At 39.2% G+C, this 18,443-nt stretch overlaps 1 protein-coding gene across 2 annotated transcripts in view; it reads right to left on the bottom strand.

Moving 5' to 3' along the window:
• Positions 1-18,443, bottom strand: part of CFAP47 (cilia and flagella associated protein 47) — a 681,345-nt gene that overhangs the window by 84,759 nt on the left and 578,143 nt on the right. For both annotated transcript variants that reach the window (XM_077482554.1, XM_077482555.1), the window contains exon 57: positions 8,481-8,637. In XM_077482554.1, the coding sequence (XP_077338680.1) occupies positions 8,481-8,637 (157 nt within the window). The remainder of the gene's footprint in view (positions 1-8,480; positions 8,638-18,443) is intronic.

The following is an 18,443-nucleotide window of genomic DNA, read 5'->3' as shown; positions in this document are numbered from 1 at the left end:
GAGCTACTGGCCTGTCCTGTATCCAGTGTTCTTTTGGAACATTCAGTGCTGCTGGAGGCTTTGTAACCGATCACAGGGTGTGCCTGTCCACCGACTCGGTCAATTGACTGACCTTCATAAAAATGAATCAGTCTTGGATCACCACCAGATACCAAGCACCTGATGCTGACGTAACCGAATACTTTTTTTTGAAATGTCAGATCCCTTCAAGACTGCCTATGCTGATGCTGAGTGACTATCCTGTTATGCTGAGTGACTATCCTCTTCCTCCTAAATGATCATGCTGATAGCTTGGAAGAACATTTTTGGTTCTGGGCACCGACACCAGTGGCTAAGGCCCAATTTTTATGTTTAACAGGGGCGTGTAATTACAATTTTTGATGCAATATTTTGCAGGAGGGTTTGTTGCTGCGCTCAACTACAGTATCTGTGAGGGGTTGCAATGCTGTGGCACCAGCACCAGTGCCTAAGGCCCAATTTTTCAGCCCCTGTTCAACAGGGACATGTAATTACAATTCTTGATCTAATATTTCACAGCAGGGCCCATTCCTGTACCCACCAAGAGTAACTGTAAGGGCTTACAGTGTTGTGGCAACACCACCACTACCACCAAAGGCCCACTTTTTCTGCCCCTGTTCAACAATGGCATGTAATTACAATTCTTGATATAATAGTTCACAGCAGGGCATTCCAGCGCCCACCAAGAGTAACTGTGAGGGCTTACAATGTTGTGGCAACACCAACACCTAAGGCCCAAATTATATATATAGAGTATATAGGGCAGGCCCCTACTTTCAAACATCCAACCTACAAACGACTCCTACTTGCAAATGCAAGGAGACAACAGGAAGTGAGATGAAATCTACCCCTAGGAAGGGAAATTCTCACCTGTAAGAGTTAATATGGGAAAAATGTGTCTCCTCTTCACTGATGCTTTGTCACCAATCCTTGTTTCACTAACATTTGTCTTTGGGACAGAAAGTGAGGTGAAATCTTCTGAAGAGGTGCACAGACAGCAAAACAAATGTTACAGGGGTGATAACCCTTCCCCATGTTTTCTAAAAAGCTTAAAAATAGATTTTTTGGCTGGAGCTACACTTTAAAAATGTACCAGTTTAAAATTAGAAACAGATTCTACTTAACAAAAAACCTACAGTCCTTGTCTTGTTTGTACCGCCTGCATACTGCTGTTCAGAGTATATAGGGCCTAGGGGCCCCATGCCTTTCCTTTTTTAAATTTGGGTGTGGGGTTCCCCTTAATATCCATACAAGACCCAAAGGGGCTGGTAATGGGCTGGGGGGGTATCCATGCCATTTTTCTCAATGATTTTCATCCATATTGCCGGGACCAGACATTACAATAAAGCCGCAAAAGGTTTTAAATGACTTTTTTTCTTTAGAGATGTTTTGTGCAGGGACAGTTCTAAACATGGGAAACACGTGCCACTTCACAGGCATACTATAGACACCTCCCCAGGTATTATATTTAAAAGAATATTTCACTTTTTTCACTTTAAGGATCATTAAAATCACTGCTCCTGAAAAAACGTTCGTTTTTCAAAAATTTTTTTGCATTGATACATGTCCTCTGGGGCAGGACCCGGGTCCCTAAACTCTTTTTAAGACAATAACTTGCATATTAGCCTTTAAAATTAGCATTTTTGATTTTGAATGGTTGAGTCTCATAGACTTTAATGGGGTTCTAAAGTTTTCGCAAACTTTCGGTCCATTCGCAGGTTCTGGTGCAAACCGAACCGGGGGGTGTTCGGCTCATCCCTAGTAGAAATATACATACAGCTCTGCGGTTAGTTTATCTCAGTGGAAGCAATAGTAATAGACCAGAAATATCCAATCACTTGTTCTCCCAAAAGCAGTCACAGCAAGGTTTCTGATGAAATCTCACTAAGGCTGGATTCACATCTATGCAGTTTTAGTGCTTTTTTGCAGATTTGCACTACAGCCCATTTACCATGGTTTCCTATGGAACTCGTTCTGGAGTGCAAATCTGCAAAATACAAAAAGCACTAAAAATGCATAAGTGTGAATCCAGCTTAAAGTGGTTGTAAACCCTCCTAAACATGTTTAGCTAGGTAGATAATACTTTTCTCAGGCAGCTGATCGCTGCCTGAGAAAGTGCACTTACTTGTGTCATTTTCGTAAAAACCGCCGTTTTGATGTCCATGACGTCATGCGCGCTTGCGCAGTATGGACTTGCGAGCGCAGCATATATTGTATTGCCGCCTGTGTCCTTCCTGCTTCTCTGCCTTTGTTAATACGTGACATTCTCCTCAGAGCGGCAGAGGAGAAGTCTCGCGATGTACACATATCCCTGCTCTTCCTGATACTCCCCCTTGTGACTGAACAAGACATCACGCAGGGGAATGAATCATAGCAGAGCAGAGCGAGAAAGAGAGAGAGACACACAGACAGACAAGAAGTGTACAGTGTAGAGTGAAAATCATCTGTGAAAACGGATCTAACAATGTAAGTACAGTTAAAAAATATAAATACAAAGAATTACCGCTCTAAGGTAATGACTTCTCCCAAAACAGCTGTCTCCACAATCCCACAGGGTGCTGGCTCTGTTTGCAACAGGAACTGAAGTAGAAAAGATGTAGCTGGATAGCCGCACTCCAAATTATTCAACTTTATTTCAAAAATGTAATTAAAATCATAGCATCTAGGCTGGCAAACAGACTAACTGCACAGCCGCTGACATGTTTCACACCGAACACAGTGCTTAGTCTTAGCTATGACTAAGCACTGTGTTCGGTGTGAAACATGTCAGCGGCTGTGCAGTTAGTCTGTTTGCCAGCCTAGATGCTATGATTTTAATTACATTTTTGAAATAAAGTTGAATAATTTGGAGTGCGGCTATCCAGCTAAATCTTTTCTACTACAGTTAAAAAATAATAGAAGAAAGATGTAAGAACATTTTTTTCATAGTTCTATGTTATTTTTAATTCTTTTTTATTGGGACAAAAATAATAATCTTTAAAAATATTCAAAAATATATAGAGAGTGTAATAATAAAAGAATAAATATTTAATTAATGAATAAATTCAGTGCATTGTCTTTATTTTATTTTATTAATAATGTGAATTGTTAAAGTAAATTATTTTTCAAAGCACTTTATAATATTTACAAATTTTCTTTTTTATTTCAATTTTTTTTTAATATTTAGCAATAATAAAAAATAATACATACTAGAACCTTTTCCGAAAAAAAACCTATTTATCACCAATATTCTACATTAATTGTATATAATTATGTCTTTAAAATAAATCTCGAAAATAAAATATCTATGGAGTGTATATATATATATATATATATATATATATATATATATATATATATATATATATATATATATATATATAATAGATATATATATATATATATATATATATATAATAGATATTTTATTATATATATATATATATATACATATATACTCTATAAATAAATTAAAAAAAATTTGTACCCTCTATTTTGAGATATATATATATATATATATATATATATATATATATATATATCGAAATAGAGGAAAATAAAAATATTTTTTTATTTCTTTATTTGGAATATATTTTTTAAATGGTTATGAGATTTTTATTTTATTATATTTTATTATAGAAGAGCGCTGTAATGACAATGTACGTCTGTGTATATATGGTAAAACAGCTAGACTGTTTACTATATTGGTCACAGCCTTGATCGGCATTTCATATATGAAATGCTTTGTTGCCTTAGTAACGGCAACCGAGATCGAGGCTTGGTTAGGATTGTTATGACGCTACGGCGCATGCGCGAGATTTGAGGAGAATCAAACTAAGGGCAGAAATGACGTCCGCAAAGGAGAGGAAAACCAGACGTAGCAATGGCGCGGGCGATACCCGGAAGGCACAGATTTAAAAAAATTATAAAAAAGGTATTTATAACGCTCGTTTTGCGGAAACATATAGATCGTATGAATGCTGATGTTTAGTAGAATAGAAACAATTGAAAATTATGATTTTTTTGGTGGGGTTTACTTCCTCTTTAAGACAATGTTGAGCTAATTGGGGTACAATTATACGGTGGCTATCATAACTTTTTAATAAGATATATCTGCTCCAGCATTATTTTATGGAAGCAAATGGATGTAAAATTCGACACTTCTATTAAAATGGATTAGATTACTTTATCTTATCACATTTACATGAACAAATCACAAGTAGAAAGTTTCTAAAAACAAAACAACTTCTATATGACCTCTAATTTTAATCATGTATTCAGGTCTTGCTACACTCCAAGGTATTTGCACCCATGCTGCCAGTCGCTTATTTATGCCCAAGTATGCAGTCTTCATTCTTTATGTAGAATGAATGGTGTCTTAGCAGATGTTGTTCCAAAAATCTATTAAAGGAAAGCGAGAGTGAAAGCCTAGTAATACAAGCCTTAGGACTTCCCGCTGGAGAAATTAGTTCAGGGTTGTTTAGCACATTTTTTTTTTTTGGCTAGGAGCTGAGAAGAAATGAAATTAAATTAAACTTTGTGGGTGAAAAGTTCATGCTTTAGTTTAACCCCTATTATTTCTTTCATCCATGCTAAAACAAAAACAGTAATTTTAGCTGTAAATTAACAAGCAAAGCAATTCACAATAAAATTAGTCGGTCAGCCCATTTGATATATGAAAAATAATAATGTATAGTTATTTCAGACAAAAAAAATAAAAAATGATTGTACACAATACACGTGGAATGTTTAAAACTTCTTATGAGATAGAGAAACATTGGGTTTGTTTTACATTTTATGTTTTCTTTGATAGTGCAAAAAGCAAAAACATGTTCAAAACCAAACAACCTGCCAATTATCAATTTCCTGCAGTTTATTTGACTAAAGCAGCCATTCTAAACCAGGGTTCCATGTAATCCTGGGGTTCCTCCAGAGTTTGCTAGGGGTTCCTTGAGCTGTGGCTGATAAACCACCTTTTTGATGGTGCCTACAGAGTTCAAGGTTCAGCAGCAAAGCCAGCAGCATGACACCAAATATCTTTTTAGCTGTCTTTAAGGGGGGGCAATCTGAGCACCATTTTAAGGGGGACATTCTTCCGTTTGGCCACCAGTATCAGGGGCATTGTTCCTATTGACCCCTGATAAATTGGTTTTAGTAAGGGTTCCTCAAGACCTGAAAAATATTTTTTGGGGTTCCTCTAGGGTTAAAAGGTTGAGAAAGCTTGGACTAAAGTAATTAAAGCTCACTCATGATTGGTTGTAAAGGTCACTAAAGCAGGCCATTGATAATCATCAATGCATTTTGATAGCTGCATATTTCTATAATTCCTTCCAAGAGCCATCTCGCTGCTTGCATCAGTGCTCAGGACTCTTGAAAGGAGGGCTGCTGGGATGTTTTCATAAAAGCTATGTACAGCACCCTATCATCAGTCATGATCTGCCTGCACTGCATAGAAGAGAGAAGCACAAAAACCCAGAGATGATATTACTTGCTCCAAAACAAGGTGTGTAATGAAAACAAAAAAGGTATCTATGGAATTAGACAGTAAATATGTTGCTAAGGAATTTATTCTCCAAACATATGCAGATAGCCATGAAGTATTCTCACAAATACCATTTGTACATTATTTATTAACTGGACAAACATTGTACATTTCAATGCAACCATTTTCCTACTCTGCCTTAGAATAGGCAACATAGCCCTTAAGGGCATATTCATACCTTGCTGTTGCAGTATCAAGCATGTTAGCTGCATTGGTGTGATATGGTGCCATTGATTTTAATGGCACCCCAATGCATCTTGTGAACAGACATGCATGGCAGCACAGCATTTGGAAATACACCAAGGTGTGGTGTGCTGCCAAAAAAATAGAGTAGTCTGTTATTCAAATAAGTGTCAGGGAAGCAATCAGAGAGTAATCTGTTACTCAAAGAAGCCAGCAGCAGGAGAATCCAGATATGACAAGACAAGACTTTCATAAACAAGCTAGGTGAGGGTTCAGCAGAAAAGTAGTGAACACTAGCACAAGTCCAGAGTTCTGGGCTTGTGACCTTCAAATAGGGTTCCACCACTAACAAATAAAGACAGAGGATATGAAAAAGGCCATCCTATCAGTGTGGATGCCTCTCATTGATCAATTAGGGCACAGGACAGGTAAAAGACAGTGCCTGCCTGGCTGCTGCAGTAAATAGAGATGCATCCTACCACCCAACCAGGGTAAAGGAGTATAGGTGACAGAGCTGTGCAGGATAATTGCTAGACTGGAAGAGAATGGCTGAGCGTTCAGCTGAAGGGGCAGCTGAAAGAACAAGATAATAGCTCACTGTCTTAAGATCAATTTACCTAAGGCCAGTCCTAAATTTATTTAATATTTAATCTTAAATATAAACACAGACCAGCAATAATATTATGCTGAGCAATATAAAATTGAGTAAATCCCCTTGTTGCTGTCAAAACATCCCTGACCTGTCGCTACATGGTTGCCACTAGACCTCTGAAGGTACCCTGTGGTGTCTGGCCCTAAGTTGTTAGTAGTGGATCCGAAGTCCTGTAAGTTGCAAGGTAGGGTCTCCATGGATTGGACTTGTTTTTTAAGAACATCACACAGATGCTTAATGGATTGAGATCTGGAGATATTGCAGAGTGGCAGGATGCATTGTCTTGATAAAAGGAGGCCACTGCCATACAAAAAAAAGAACATTTCCATGGAGGCTGTACTTGGTCAGCAACAATGTTTAGATAGTTGGTGTGTGTCAATTAACATACACAAAAATGTCAGGACCCAAAGTTTCCCAGCAGAATACTGCCCAAAGCATTGAAGCTCTACCTCAACTTCCTTCTTCCCATAGTGCATCCTGTTAAGTGCATCCTGGTACCATCTCTTCCCAGAGTAAGCAACTCACACATCTGCACATCCATATGATGTAAAAGAAAATGTGATTCACCATACCAGGCCACCTTCTTCTATTGCTCAATGGTCCAGTTTGGATACTCATGTGCCCATTATAGGCACTTTTGGCTATGGCCACGGATCAGAATGGGCACCCTCACTGGTCTGCACCCCCATACAACAAATTATGATGTCCATTTTTTCTGCTTTCAACACATCAACTTTTGTGACAATAGGTTTACTTGGTGCCTAATATATCCAGTCACTTTCAGACACCATTGTAATGAGATCAATGAGTCAAAGTTATTCACTTAACCAGTCAGTGGTCATAAGGTTATGGCTGATCGGTGTATAACATCCCACTCATTAAAATACATATCTGTGCAAAATATATCCTCCTCTGGCAATGGATATAAAACATGCTGGTCCATATACACATAACAAATGCCTAAGCTAACCTTTCATTCTTAAAATGCTAGTTGCCTGGCTGTTATGTTGACCTTCTTGCCTCAGTATTTTGACCCACAACATGTATCCAGTTAAGAGCTTCAATATTCTCCCTGACAATTTGGATCTGCATAAAAAGTATGTAGTAGGTCAGAAAAGCATCCAGTCAACTAAGATTTTTTTCCTGATAACTTCACTATAGAAACAAATGCTTCTGTTTTTTAAAAGTGATATTGACATCTTCCAAAGTAAAAAACGAAAACTGCACTCCTAGACTTGTATTACTGCTCTTATCCAACAATTAACTGCAGTCAGAAAAATAAAAGATGATTTTATTAGTTACTATAAGATCATACCATGTGCACATTGCTTATCGCCTCCTTAGAAAGGTCAAACTGTACGCTTACATGTGTTTTATAGCCTTAAAGCACGATACAGCCTTACATTTCACCATGTAGCTTTTTATGTTATCAGATTCATATGTAAGCATAAATGAACATGTGTCCTCATATACATGATTATATAATATATACAGTATAACCAAGTTATACTGCATTGCAGCAGCTGGTATTGTCATTTTTTAACCAGCAAGCTGTTGAGCTGACAAACTATATTTGTGTATTTATCAAAATGAATAGTTTATTCAGAATCTGACTGAATTTTTCTTTTATAACACTTTATTAGTTGTTAAACATGTAATGGGACCACTCTTTGTACTTGAAACATGTAACATATAAATGACTATCATTTATTCAAAGAAAACAGTCTGTCTATAAATCAGTTTATTACACACACTATTTCATCTTTTATGTCAAGTGAAAAGAAAATACAATTATGGGAACTAATAAATGTGCAGCTGCTGCTTCTAGCTGCCAAATGATAATGTCCTTTAACCCCTAGCAACTCAAACTGTTGCAATGAAAACTTTTATCCACATTCTTTTGCGGCTATTAATTTTCATTATGATTTGGAGACAGTAAATGTATTGAGATATTCATCATTATTAAACAGTGAAGCATGCTCATTTTACCTATTGCATTATTATACATCTAACCTTTAACAGTGTGCTGTATTTAATTAAATTAATCCATTGCCGTTCTGAAATAATTATACCGTTATTGTTAAATGGCAATAAAAAATACTTTACCGGTAAGAATAACATCAACGAGAACATGTTCATTTGTGGGATTCTTAAAAGAGATGATGATGGAGGCCAAACTGCCAACCCTAGCACTTATGCTTGCTGGATCCATAGGTTGAGGAATGAGGCCAACTCCAGACACATGGAATGTCCACTCTTCAAGCTGTTGAGATATAATATTTATCATAAAAATAAACATGCAGAAAATGGCAAACAAAGATAAATAATACGTGCTGAATCAAAGTAAAAGACTTGAACGCATGACCCACAAAATCTAATGCTACTATGATTTGTTGTGTTTTGGCAGATGTAACATTCTAAGGGGGGCAGCATATGTAAAGCAACTCTGTGCATTGACTTTTATGATAATTTCATATTTCACACATCATTTTGTACATTTGGCAACAGTATCCAAAGTTTTTAAATCCCATTTGAATTTTTAGTTTAGCCCATGTTCACATTGGGCCAATTTGGATCCTATTACCGACAATGACACCGTTCGAATCAGTGCGACACCACACCGATTCCCAAAAGTAGTTCCTGTGCTACTTTTAGTGACTTTGGGGGTGATTTTAATAGACATCTGTGCGTGAACCTGCATGTCTATCTGTCAAATCGCCCCCCCGCCCTCCCCCCCCCGAAGTCAGACTGAAATTCCGGTTTGAAATCATGCAAGTTCGGTTTTCATTGCATGTTTGCATTCTTTTGGGCCCTGATTAGAATTACCCAGCCTAGTTTACACCTCTTGTTACCATAAAAGTACAATTGTAATATTAATGTGATACCTACATAATCATGTGTATAAAAACCTTCAATTGCATCATAATAAAACAGAACAGTTATTTGGAAAGATGCGGAGTGTAGTTTTTGTGTCTGCTTCCTACTGCAGTAGTTATTATTAATTTGGAACCACTAATCAATATGAGGATAGGAGTTGCCTATCTATAAAATTCCACATCAATGTGAATGTGGACTGAAAGTGATTGTAAATGTAATTTTTTTTCCATTAAAATAACAACCGTCTGTTTCTTGGGTCCCCCATCAGCACTCCAGGCTCCTACCCCTGCTGAGTGCCCCCATCACAAGTTGCTTGCTATGGAGACATTCAGGCTCGCTCCCGAGTCTTCCTGTCTGTGTCTATGCATCTGCTCTATCTCCCTTGTCACTGGCTGAGATTGACAACAGCAGGAGCTGCTCTCATGCACATCGCTGGATTGAGATCCAGCTCAGGTAAGTAAAAGGGGGGCTGGGAGGAGGGTGGGAACTGCATGCAAAAGGCTGTTTTACCTTGATGCCTAGAATGTATTGAGGTTAAAAAAAAAAAAAAAAACTCCTGCCTTTAGAATTACTTTAAAATCAGCCAAATACGTTCCAGGTGCATCAAAACAAAGTTTGTGCAAAGTCTTTTGGTTTGTTATCTTAAAGGGGTTGTAAACCCTTGAGGCTTTTCACCTTAATGCATTCTATGCATTATGGTGAAAAACCTCCTGTCATTCAGCAGCCCCACAGAGCCCCGTTTTACTTACCTGAGCCACTAAAATCCCACGATTTGAACGAGCACACCAGCTCTGGCTGGTGTCTTGTGTCCTGATTGGATAGCTTTATAGCAGCGCAGCCATTGGCTCCCACTGCTGTCAATCAAATCCAATGATTGGCGCCAGGGGGACGGGGCCGAGTCCTGCTGTCTGTGTCAATAGATGCCACAGGACTCGGGAGCACACCCGCACAGGTGTCCTGAAGGAGAGCACTTCTCCGACTGGGCATTTGAGAAGAGGAGGAGCTACAAGTGCAGCTGAGGGACCCCAGTAGAGGAGGATCGGGGCCACTCTGTGCAAAACCAACTGCACAGAGGAGGTAAGTATGACAAGTTGGTTATTTAAAAAACAAACAAAAAACAAGGGTTTAGTAACCCTTCAAAAAGCAGCCACACCTGGAGAAGCCTGTCCTCTGTCAGCATGTTGTAAAGAAGAAGTCTTGATTCTATGTGAAAGTAGTGGTCCTCTGCAGAGGCTCAACATGCCCACTGCTTAGTCCAACCTACAGTTTTGCAGTCAGAAAAACTCATGCTTTTTGCTGATTTAAGAATTATAGATCTGACCCTGTGGTGGGGAGGGGGTGGGTGTCAGAAAAATTGTAGCAATAAGTAAAAAAAAAGAAGTGGGTATGTTTTATTATTTGGCAGCCCTGTATAAATTAAAAGAGCTAATGTGTACTTACAATTATCCATTCAATTTTACCACTACTAGATCTGCACATCACTTAGGTGTGCCTTACCACACAAGGATATATTTTTGCAATTAAATCAGCTGCTTTACACAAATGTATATGCAACTATATGAATGTACATCTGTGTATATATTGTATACCTGTAAGAGTATACTCAATGATTGGGGAGTTGTTTGTACTCAGAGCCTTAGTTACAGCTCCATAGCTGATGTCTAAAGAAAATAAAATTTTCACCTGATAAACTTTGCTACGTTAGTATATTCTGTCTCCCCCTTAACCTCAAAGCGGTACAATGTTGTGCATGGAAATTTGGCGTTTTACATTGTAGGCCTGTAATTCTCAGCAATAACACACTTAATCTGTCCAAACAAGAGTCTAATAGATATCCTGGGTATGAGAAAGTTTGAAACACAAAATAATAATTATAAAAAAAATATAATATAATAATAATAAAATGAATTTTCCCATGATTTACTATCACTCAATTCTGCAAGTGTTCTAATTTACTATCGCTGTTTTCTATCTGGTCTAAAACCACTTTTGACATACAATACAAAGTAACATCACCGTTGCTATTAGCAACTTAGGATGATAATCTAACATGGATGGAGAGAGATATAGAGGACTCAGGGGGTGGGGGCCTGTTTCTTTCTTTCTCTTTTTTTTGGGGGGAGTGTGTTGTGTGGCTGTTTTTATTGATGTTTGTAATGGGATAGGCTGAATGAATGTGATAGGGAAAGATAATCAGAAGGGTTACAAATTAATAAAATAATAATAAAAGGAATTGAGACAATACAGGGTATTGAAATGTAATGAGAATAGGTTGTAACACAATAATATTAGTATACGAAAAATGGAATGGTAAATGTTGGATGAGAAAAACTGTAAGAAAATGTTTTGTTAAATAAAGATTTATAAAACCACTTTTGACATAAAGGGACACTTTTTGGTTGCTATGCACATCCTCAAGTTTCCAGGCAGAAAGAACAGTATTTATAATATAAAACTGCATGCAGGGCATTGGACAAAGCACTAGGGACAAAAGGGATGTGAAATTATTTCATACAGTAATGTAATCTGTAAGATTACAGTGTACTGCATGTGTTATGTATTTTCAAATTCCTGAATTTGCCGCCAGGCTCTGCCCCCGTGAGTTGCAACGTCGCAGTGAATGTAGCCCGGGACACAGGACATCGGGGTGGAGGACACAGCCCGCAGACACAGTGGGGGGACATCGCAAGATCCTGGGGACAAGGTAAGTACGCTGCACCAGGATCCTGCAATGCAATCCCGAGTGTGGCTCAGGGGTTACCACTAATGGTACTTTAATTTAACCCCGAGCCACACTCGGGAAAACAGCCAGGGAGGTTACAGTGTTACTAAACCCAGGACCCCGCTTTCACAATATCTGGTCTCTCACAGTACACAGAAAATGGAAATGCAATTATTTAAGTAAATATAAACTGCTAAATACCCTTTCTCATAAGCAGTATATAGCAGTCTTGTGACTTCTATCAGTGTGTGGTTAAAGCTTGTAGGAGGAGTTTCCATTCTACTCTGACTGTCCTATGAGGCTGCAGGACCCCTGACCCTCTGGACAGTGCTGATTGGCCCTGTGCTGATCGCCTGCATCCTCCCAAGAAAAAAAAATGCTCTAGCAATATACATCAAACTGAGCTTGTGCAAAGTGCCCTCAAGGCTCTGTTCTATCAGGAAATGAACTTGGGACTGTGGAAAAAGGGGAAAACAGGATCAAACAACCTTTTTACACAATGCAGAGGATTAACCCCTTAGGTTACACAGTTAGTATAACAAGCATGCTTTACTGCATATACAGACTGATATTACTGTTATGGGTTTAGTAACACTTTAATGTTAACTAAACAGACTGCTAAACAGTTATTAGGCCCTATGTAGCTGATAAATAACAACTCTTGTGAATGAAATTCATTGCACTGTTATGCCGCGTACACATAATCGGACATTCTGACAACAAAATCCATGTTTTTTTCCCGATGGATGTTGGCTCAAACTTGTCTTGCATACACACGGTCACACAAAGTTGGTCGGAAATTCTGAACTTCAAGAACGCAGTGACATTCAATACATACGACAAGCCCAGAAAAATGAAGTTCAATAGCCAGTGCTGCTCTTCTGCTTGATTCCGAGCATGCATAGCACTTTGTGTGTCGGAACTTTGTACACATAATCAGAATTTGCTCAGATTTTGTTGTTGGAAAATTTGAGAACCAGATCTCAAATTTTGTGCAACGGCAATAACTGTCCAATGGAGCCTACACACGTTATGAATTTCCAACAAAAGTCTCCCATCGAACATTTTCCGTCGGAAAATCCATCTGTGTATATGAGGCATTAGCCTACATTGGAAAAAACTTGGATAAAAAATGCAGGTAATAGCTTTTTTGTAGCAGCATTTTAGTAGAGTTTAGGAGTGTTGGCATTTTATTTGCATTTTTCCTTTTTTCCAGTTCCCTGGCTGGCTTCACAGAGGTGATTTTCAGGCATTTTAGCGTTAGAAATAGCCTCTAAGTAACGCCTGAAAACCATCTCCCATTCATTTCAGTGTGACTTTGCACACTGGAGCGGTGCGCTTGCGGGGCATTAGGAAAAGTCCCGCAAGCAGCATCTTTGCACCCAAAATGCCCTGCCCTTCAGACGTGCAACATGGGGGCTTTTAACCCCTACTTCGGCTGCTAACGGGGCACTTTTAACCTCCTTTAGCGGCCCGAAGCGCAGCAGAAGCGCCACAAAAATGAGCAGCGCTTTAGAGCTAATGGCTGGGCACTGCAATGTGAAAGCTGAAAAAATGCTGCCATTTTTTTATTTCTAAGAGAGCATGGGGGAAGAGAAGAGCTGTGGTATCACACAGCAAGATGGCCTGCTATTACAGCTTACATTACAATTGCCTCTGTTCCGCTCGCCATCATATAAAGCTCCGCTTCCTCCTGACCCGGAGCCTGAGATAGACAGAACACATAACAAACTTGTGTCTATCACAGGCTCCGGGTCAGGAGGAGGTGGGGCTATGTATGACGGCGATCGGAGGCAATTGTAATTTAGGCTGTTCCAGCATGCTATCCTGCTCTGTGATCCAGCTACTCTCCTCTTCCTCCACTCATGATCCAGTCGCCCTCTCTCTTCCTCTGCCCAGGTGAGGCTGCAATAATGGGCACAGTGAGGCTGCAATGGTGGGCACAGTGAGGCTTCAATGGTGGGCATAGTGAGCCTGCAATGGTGGGCACAGGTAAGGCTGCAAGTTGTTATTAATTTTTAGTGTTTTTTAGCTTAACACACTGAGAACCCTAAAATAAACACTCCCCATAAAATATTTGTTAAAATTCTTACCCCAGCACTTGTTGTTTACAGCTCTTAATGCTGCTTGTTCCTACTCTCTGAGTGCTGCTTCCCTAAATGTCTGGTCTGCACAGGAAAGTGTTTACAGTGGATAGTGCAGTTTCCAGCCAGTCCGTTCGTTTGGAGAAGGGAGGGTGAGGTGGAGGGAGGAGCAGGGGACTGCCTTGCTATCCTAGGCTACAGGTGTTGTGTTTTTCTATTGATGCACACAGTGTAGGGAGATGGAGCTCTAGTCCCTGCATGCAAGAGTGGCTCCATATGAGGCTGCAAGACAAAGAAGCCACCTTGAAACAGGAAACCTAAATCAAGGCACTGGCTTAAACAGCAACATAGGCAAGGATAGAGCCCTCATTCACATTGGCGCGATTTGACATGCGATTTGACAGATCAAATCGCATGTCAAATCACAGCCTATTGCCGGAAATGGAACCATCCCTATCGGTGCGATGTCAGACCGATTTCCAAAAGTAGTTCCTGTACTACTTTTGGTGACTTCAATAGACATCTGTGTACCAACCCACACAGATGTCTTTCAAGTCGCTCTTGAAGTCGGACTGAAATTCGGCGTTGAAATCATACAAGTTCAGATGAAGTCACACGATTTCAAAGCCATGTTCAGTGTGAACGAGGGCTAAAAGATAAAGGAGGTGCATATTCAGTGATTATGTGCATATTAAGTGATTAAATATGCTGCTAAAGGAGCTTAGAAAAGTGAAGGTTTAACATTACATTAGACATACTGTATGTCAAAAAAAAGCTTAAAGTTTACAAACACATCTTTAGGTTTGTCAACTGGAAGAACAGTGAACTTTTCCTAAAAAAAAATTATTATTTCAAGTAAAGGTCATGCTAGCCTGACATATGAGGATATTGCCACAAATATATATTTTAGTATTTGCTTTTGCATCGATTTTTGCTTTTTTTGTATTATCTCTAAACGTCTTTTCTAATTATTTTCAAAAACCCATTTCAAGCCGTTACAAAACCTGTCAGTTTAATGGTAAGTGTTGGTGTGGCTATGAAATATGTTATGACTTTGAACAAATTATATTTTTCCACTTCAAATAAGTAGTCAGGCATTCCAACTCCACATGCATAGAGGTGCAGTTAAAAGGCTAAAACCTTTCACAGCTGGTGGCCTTGTACTGATTAGCTTGTGTGGTCTACATGGAATGACAGCAACTAATCAATAATCTTTAACAGGTCAGTCCCCAAGCAAAACACGTGTATTGAAGCATGCTCAGGTGGGCATTACCTTTGCATTAATATAAAGTAAAAAAAAATCTAATGGGAAAAAAAGATGTTACATTTGAAAGAAAGTGATTTTCTCATAGGTGCATATGCTGTATTCAGATGCATTAGAAACAGACATGAGTCATGTGTTATGGTTTTCTGTCACTATCTTACTTCTACCTCTATTAGGCCTGTATTATCTTTAGATAAGCTGTTCAACAAATAGTCTGCAAGAATTAATTTTTTTTTTTTTATGTGCTCTAGCCCTACCATATATGCAACCCCTTGAGAGTGATGTAACGCAAAACAATGCAGCCTTAAGCCCCATACACACTATCAGATTTTCTGCTGATTTTTGGCTTCCGATTTACCAAAACCATGTAGTGCAAGGGCCTGCCTGATTGCATACACATTGAAACTCCTAAGGTTTGACGTCATATTATATGGTTTTGGTAAATCAAAAATCTGCAGAAAATCTGATAGTGTATGGGGTTTTAGACCTCACACACACAATACAAAAATCAGAAGGGAGGGAGAAGGGATTTGTAAGCTGTCATGAGCTGTCTGCGGATTTTTGGATCATTAGTATAATGCTTTTGACAGCTGATTTGACTTTTTTGTCAGACAAAACCTGGATGTGCAGGCTATAAAATGTTTGGCGGATGTGAACTCAATGTCTGATTTTCGGATGGTCAGTGCAGAAATCCATCACACAAGAGTCAAAAATACAAACACGCATGATCGGAACCAAGGAACCACTGGGAAGAATTTGGTCTTGTAAACTACCGGTTGTAATCTGGAATTAACATTCGTGACGCGGCAATTGATGAAATGTCGAAAATGCAGCGCACATTCTCATCTTCTTTAACCACTTGACCACTGGGCACTTAAACACCCTTAATAACCAGACCAATTTTCAGCTTTCGGTGCTCTCGCATTTTGAATGACAATTACTCAGTCATGCAACACTGGACCTATATGAAATTTTTGTCCTTTTTTTCACACAAATAGAGCTTTCTTTTGGTGGTATTTAATCACCGCTGGGTTTTTTATTTTTTGTGCTATAAAAGAAAAAATACCGAAAATTCTGTAAAAAAATTAATTTTTCTTTGTTTCTGTTAGAAAATTTAGCAGATTAGTAATTTTTTCTTCATAAATTTTGACCAAAATTTATACCACTACATATCTTTGGTAAAAATAAGTACAAATTGGTGGATATTATTTGGTCTTTGTGAAAGTTATAGAGTCCACAAGCTATGGTGCCAATATCTGAAAATTGATCACACCTGAAGGACTGACGGCCTATTTCAATTCTTGAGACCCTAACATGCCAGAAAAGTACAAATACCCACCAAATGACCCCTTTTTGGAAAGAAGACATTCCAAGGTATTTAGTAAGAGGCATGATGAGTTTTTTGAAGTTGTCATTTTTTCCCACAATTCTTTGCAAAATCAAGATTCTTTTTACTTTTTTTTTTTTTCACAAAATTGTCATATTATCAGGTTATTTCTCACACACAGCATATGCATACCACAAATTACACCCCAAAACACATTCTGCTATTACTCCCGAGTATGGCGATACCACATGTGTGAGACTTTTACACAGTGTGGCCACATACAGAGGCCCAACATGCATGGAGCGCCATCAGGTGTTCTGGAGCACCCAGGACAATTCTGACATTTCTCTCCTACATGTAAAAATCATCATTTATTTGCTAGAAAATTACATAGAACTCCAAAACATTATATATGTTTTTTTAGCAAACACCCTGGAGAATACAATGGTGGTCTTTGCAACTTTTTATCTCGCACGGTATTTGCGCAGTAATTTTTCGAATGCTTTTTTTTGGAAAAAAAACAGTTTTGTGCTTAAAAAAAAAAAACACAGTAAAGTTAGCCCAATTTTTGCATAATGTGAAAGATGAAGTTACGCTGAGTAAATAGATACCTAATATGTCACTCTTCAAAATTGCACACGCTCGTGGAATGGCGCCAAACGTCGCTACTTAAAAATCCCCATAGGCGACGATTTAATTTTTTTTTACTGGTTATATGTTTTGAGTTACAGAGGAGGTCTAGGGCTAGAATTATTGCTCTCGCTCTAACGTTCGCAGCAATACCTCACATGTGTGGTTTGAACACCGTTTTCATATGTGGGCGGGACTTACGTATGCGTTCGCTTCTGCATGCGAGCACATGGGGACAGGGGCGCTTTAAAAAAAACATTTTTTTTTATTGTTCATTTTACTTTATTTATTTTAGTTTGACATTTTTTTCCCCAAAAATAATTTTTTGGATCACTTTTATTCCTATTACAAGGAATGTAAACATCCCTTGTAATAGGAATATGGCATGACAGGTCCTCTTTACAGTGAGATGTGGGGTCAATAAGACCCCGCATCTCACCTCTAGGCTGGGAAGCCTGAAAAAAAAAAAGATTCTGGCTTTGATCGTATTAGCGATTCGGTAGAAGCACCGGAGGGCGGAGGGCGGCGGGAGGGGGGGGGGTGTCTATGGCTGGGTATTGCAGGGTATCACCGACTATGGCTGGGTATCTCAGAGTATGGCTGGGTATCTCAGAGTATGGCGTTGCAGAGTACTGCGTTGCAGAGCATTGCAGGGTATTGGCGGGTGTTGCAGAGCATTGCAGAGTGTTGCAGGGTATTGGCGGGTGTTGCAGAGCATTGCAGAGTGTTTCAGGGTATTGGCGGGTGTTGCAGAGCATTGCAGAGTGTTGCAGGGTATTGGCGGGTGTTGCAGAGTGTTGCAGGGTATTGCAGAGTGTTGCAGGGTGTTGCAGGGTGTTGCAGGGTGTTGCAGAGTGTTGCAGAGTGTTGCAGAGTGTTGCAGGGTGTTGCAGGGTGTTGCGGAGTGTTGCAGGGTATTGCGGAGTGTTGCAGGGTGTTGCAGGGCGTTGCAGGGTGTTGCAGGGTGTTGCAGGGCGTTGCAGGGCATTGCAGAGCGTTGCAGGGCATTGCAGAGTAATGCAGAGTAATGGCAGGGTATTGCAGAGTAATGCAGGGAATCGAGGGGTTAATTTTCGGTGAGCAGCGATGTGGGCACTGCAGATGCAACCCACATCGCTGCTGACACCGTTCTCTTCCCCCTCCGCTGTACCGATCGGTACAGAGA

The sequence above is a fragment of the Lithobates pipiens genome, unplaced genomic scaffold (genome assembly GCF_037356315.1).
Source record: "Lithobates pipiens isolate NorthernLeopardFrog02 unplaced genomic scaffold, aLitPip1_a1.2 Scaffold_16, whole genome shotgun sequence".
Classification (NCBI taxonomy): Eukaryota; Metazoa; Chordata; class Amphibia; order Anura; family Ranidae; genus Lithobates; species Lithobates pipiens.
Note: the sequence above shows the minus strand (reverse complement) of the source record. Positions and strands in the feature narration are given on the sequence as shown.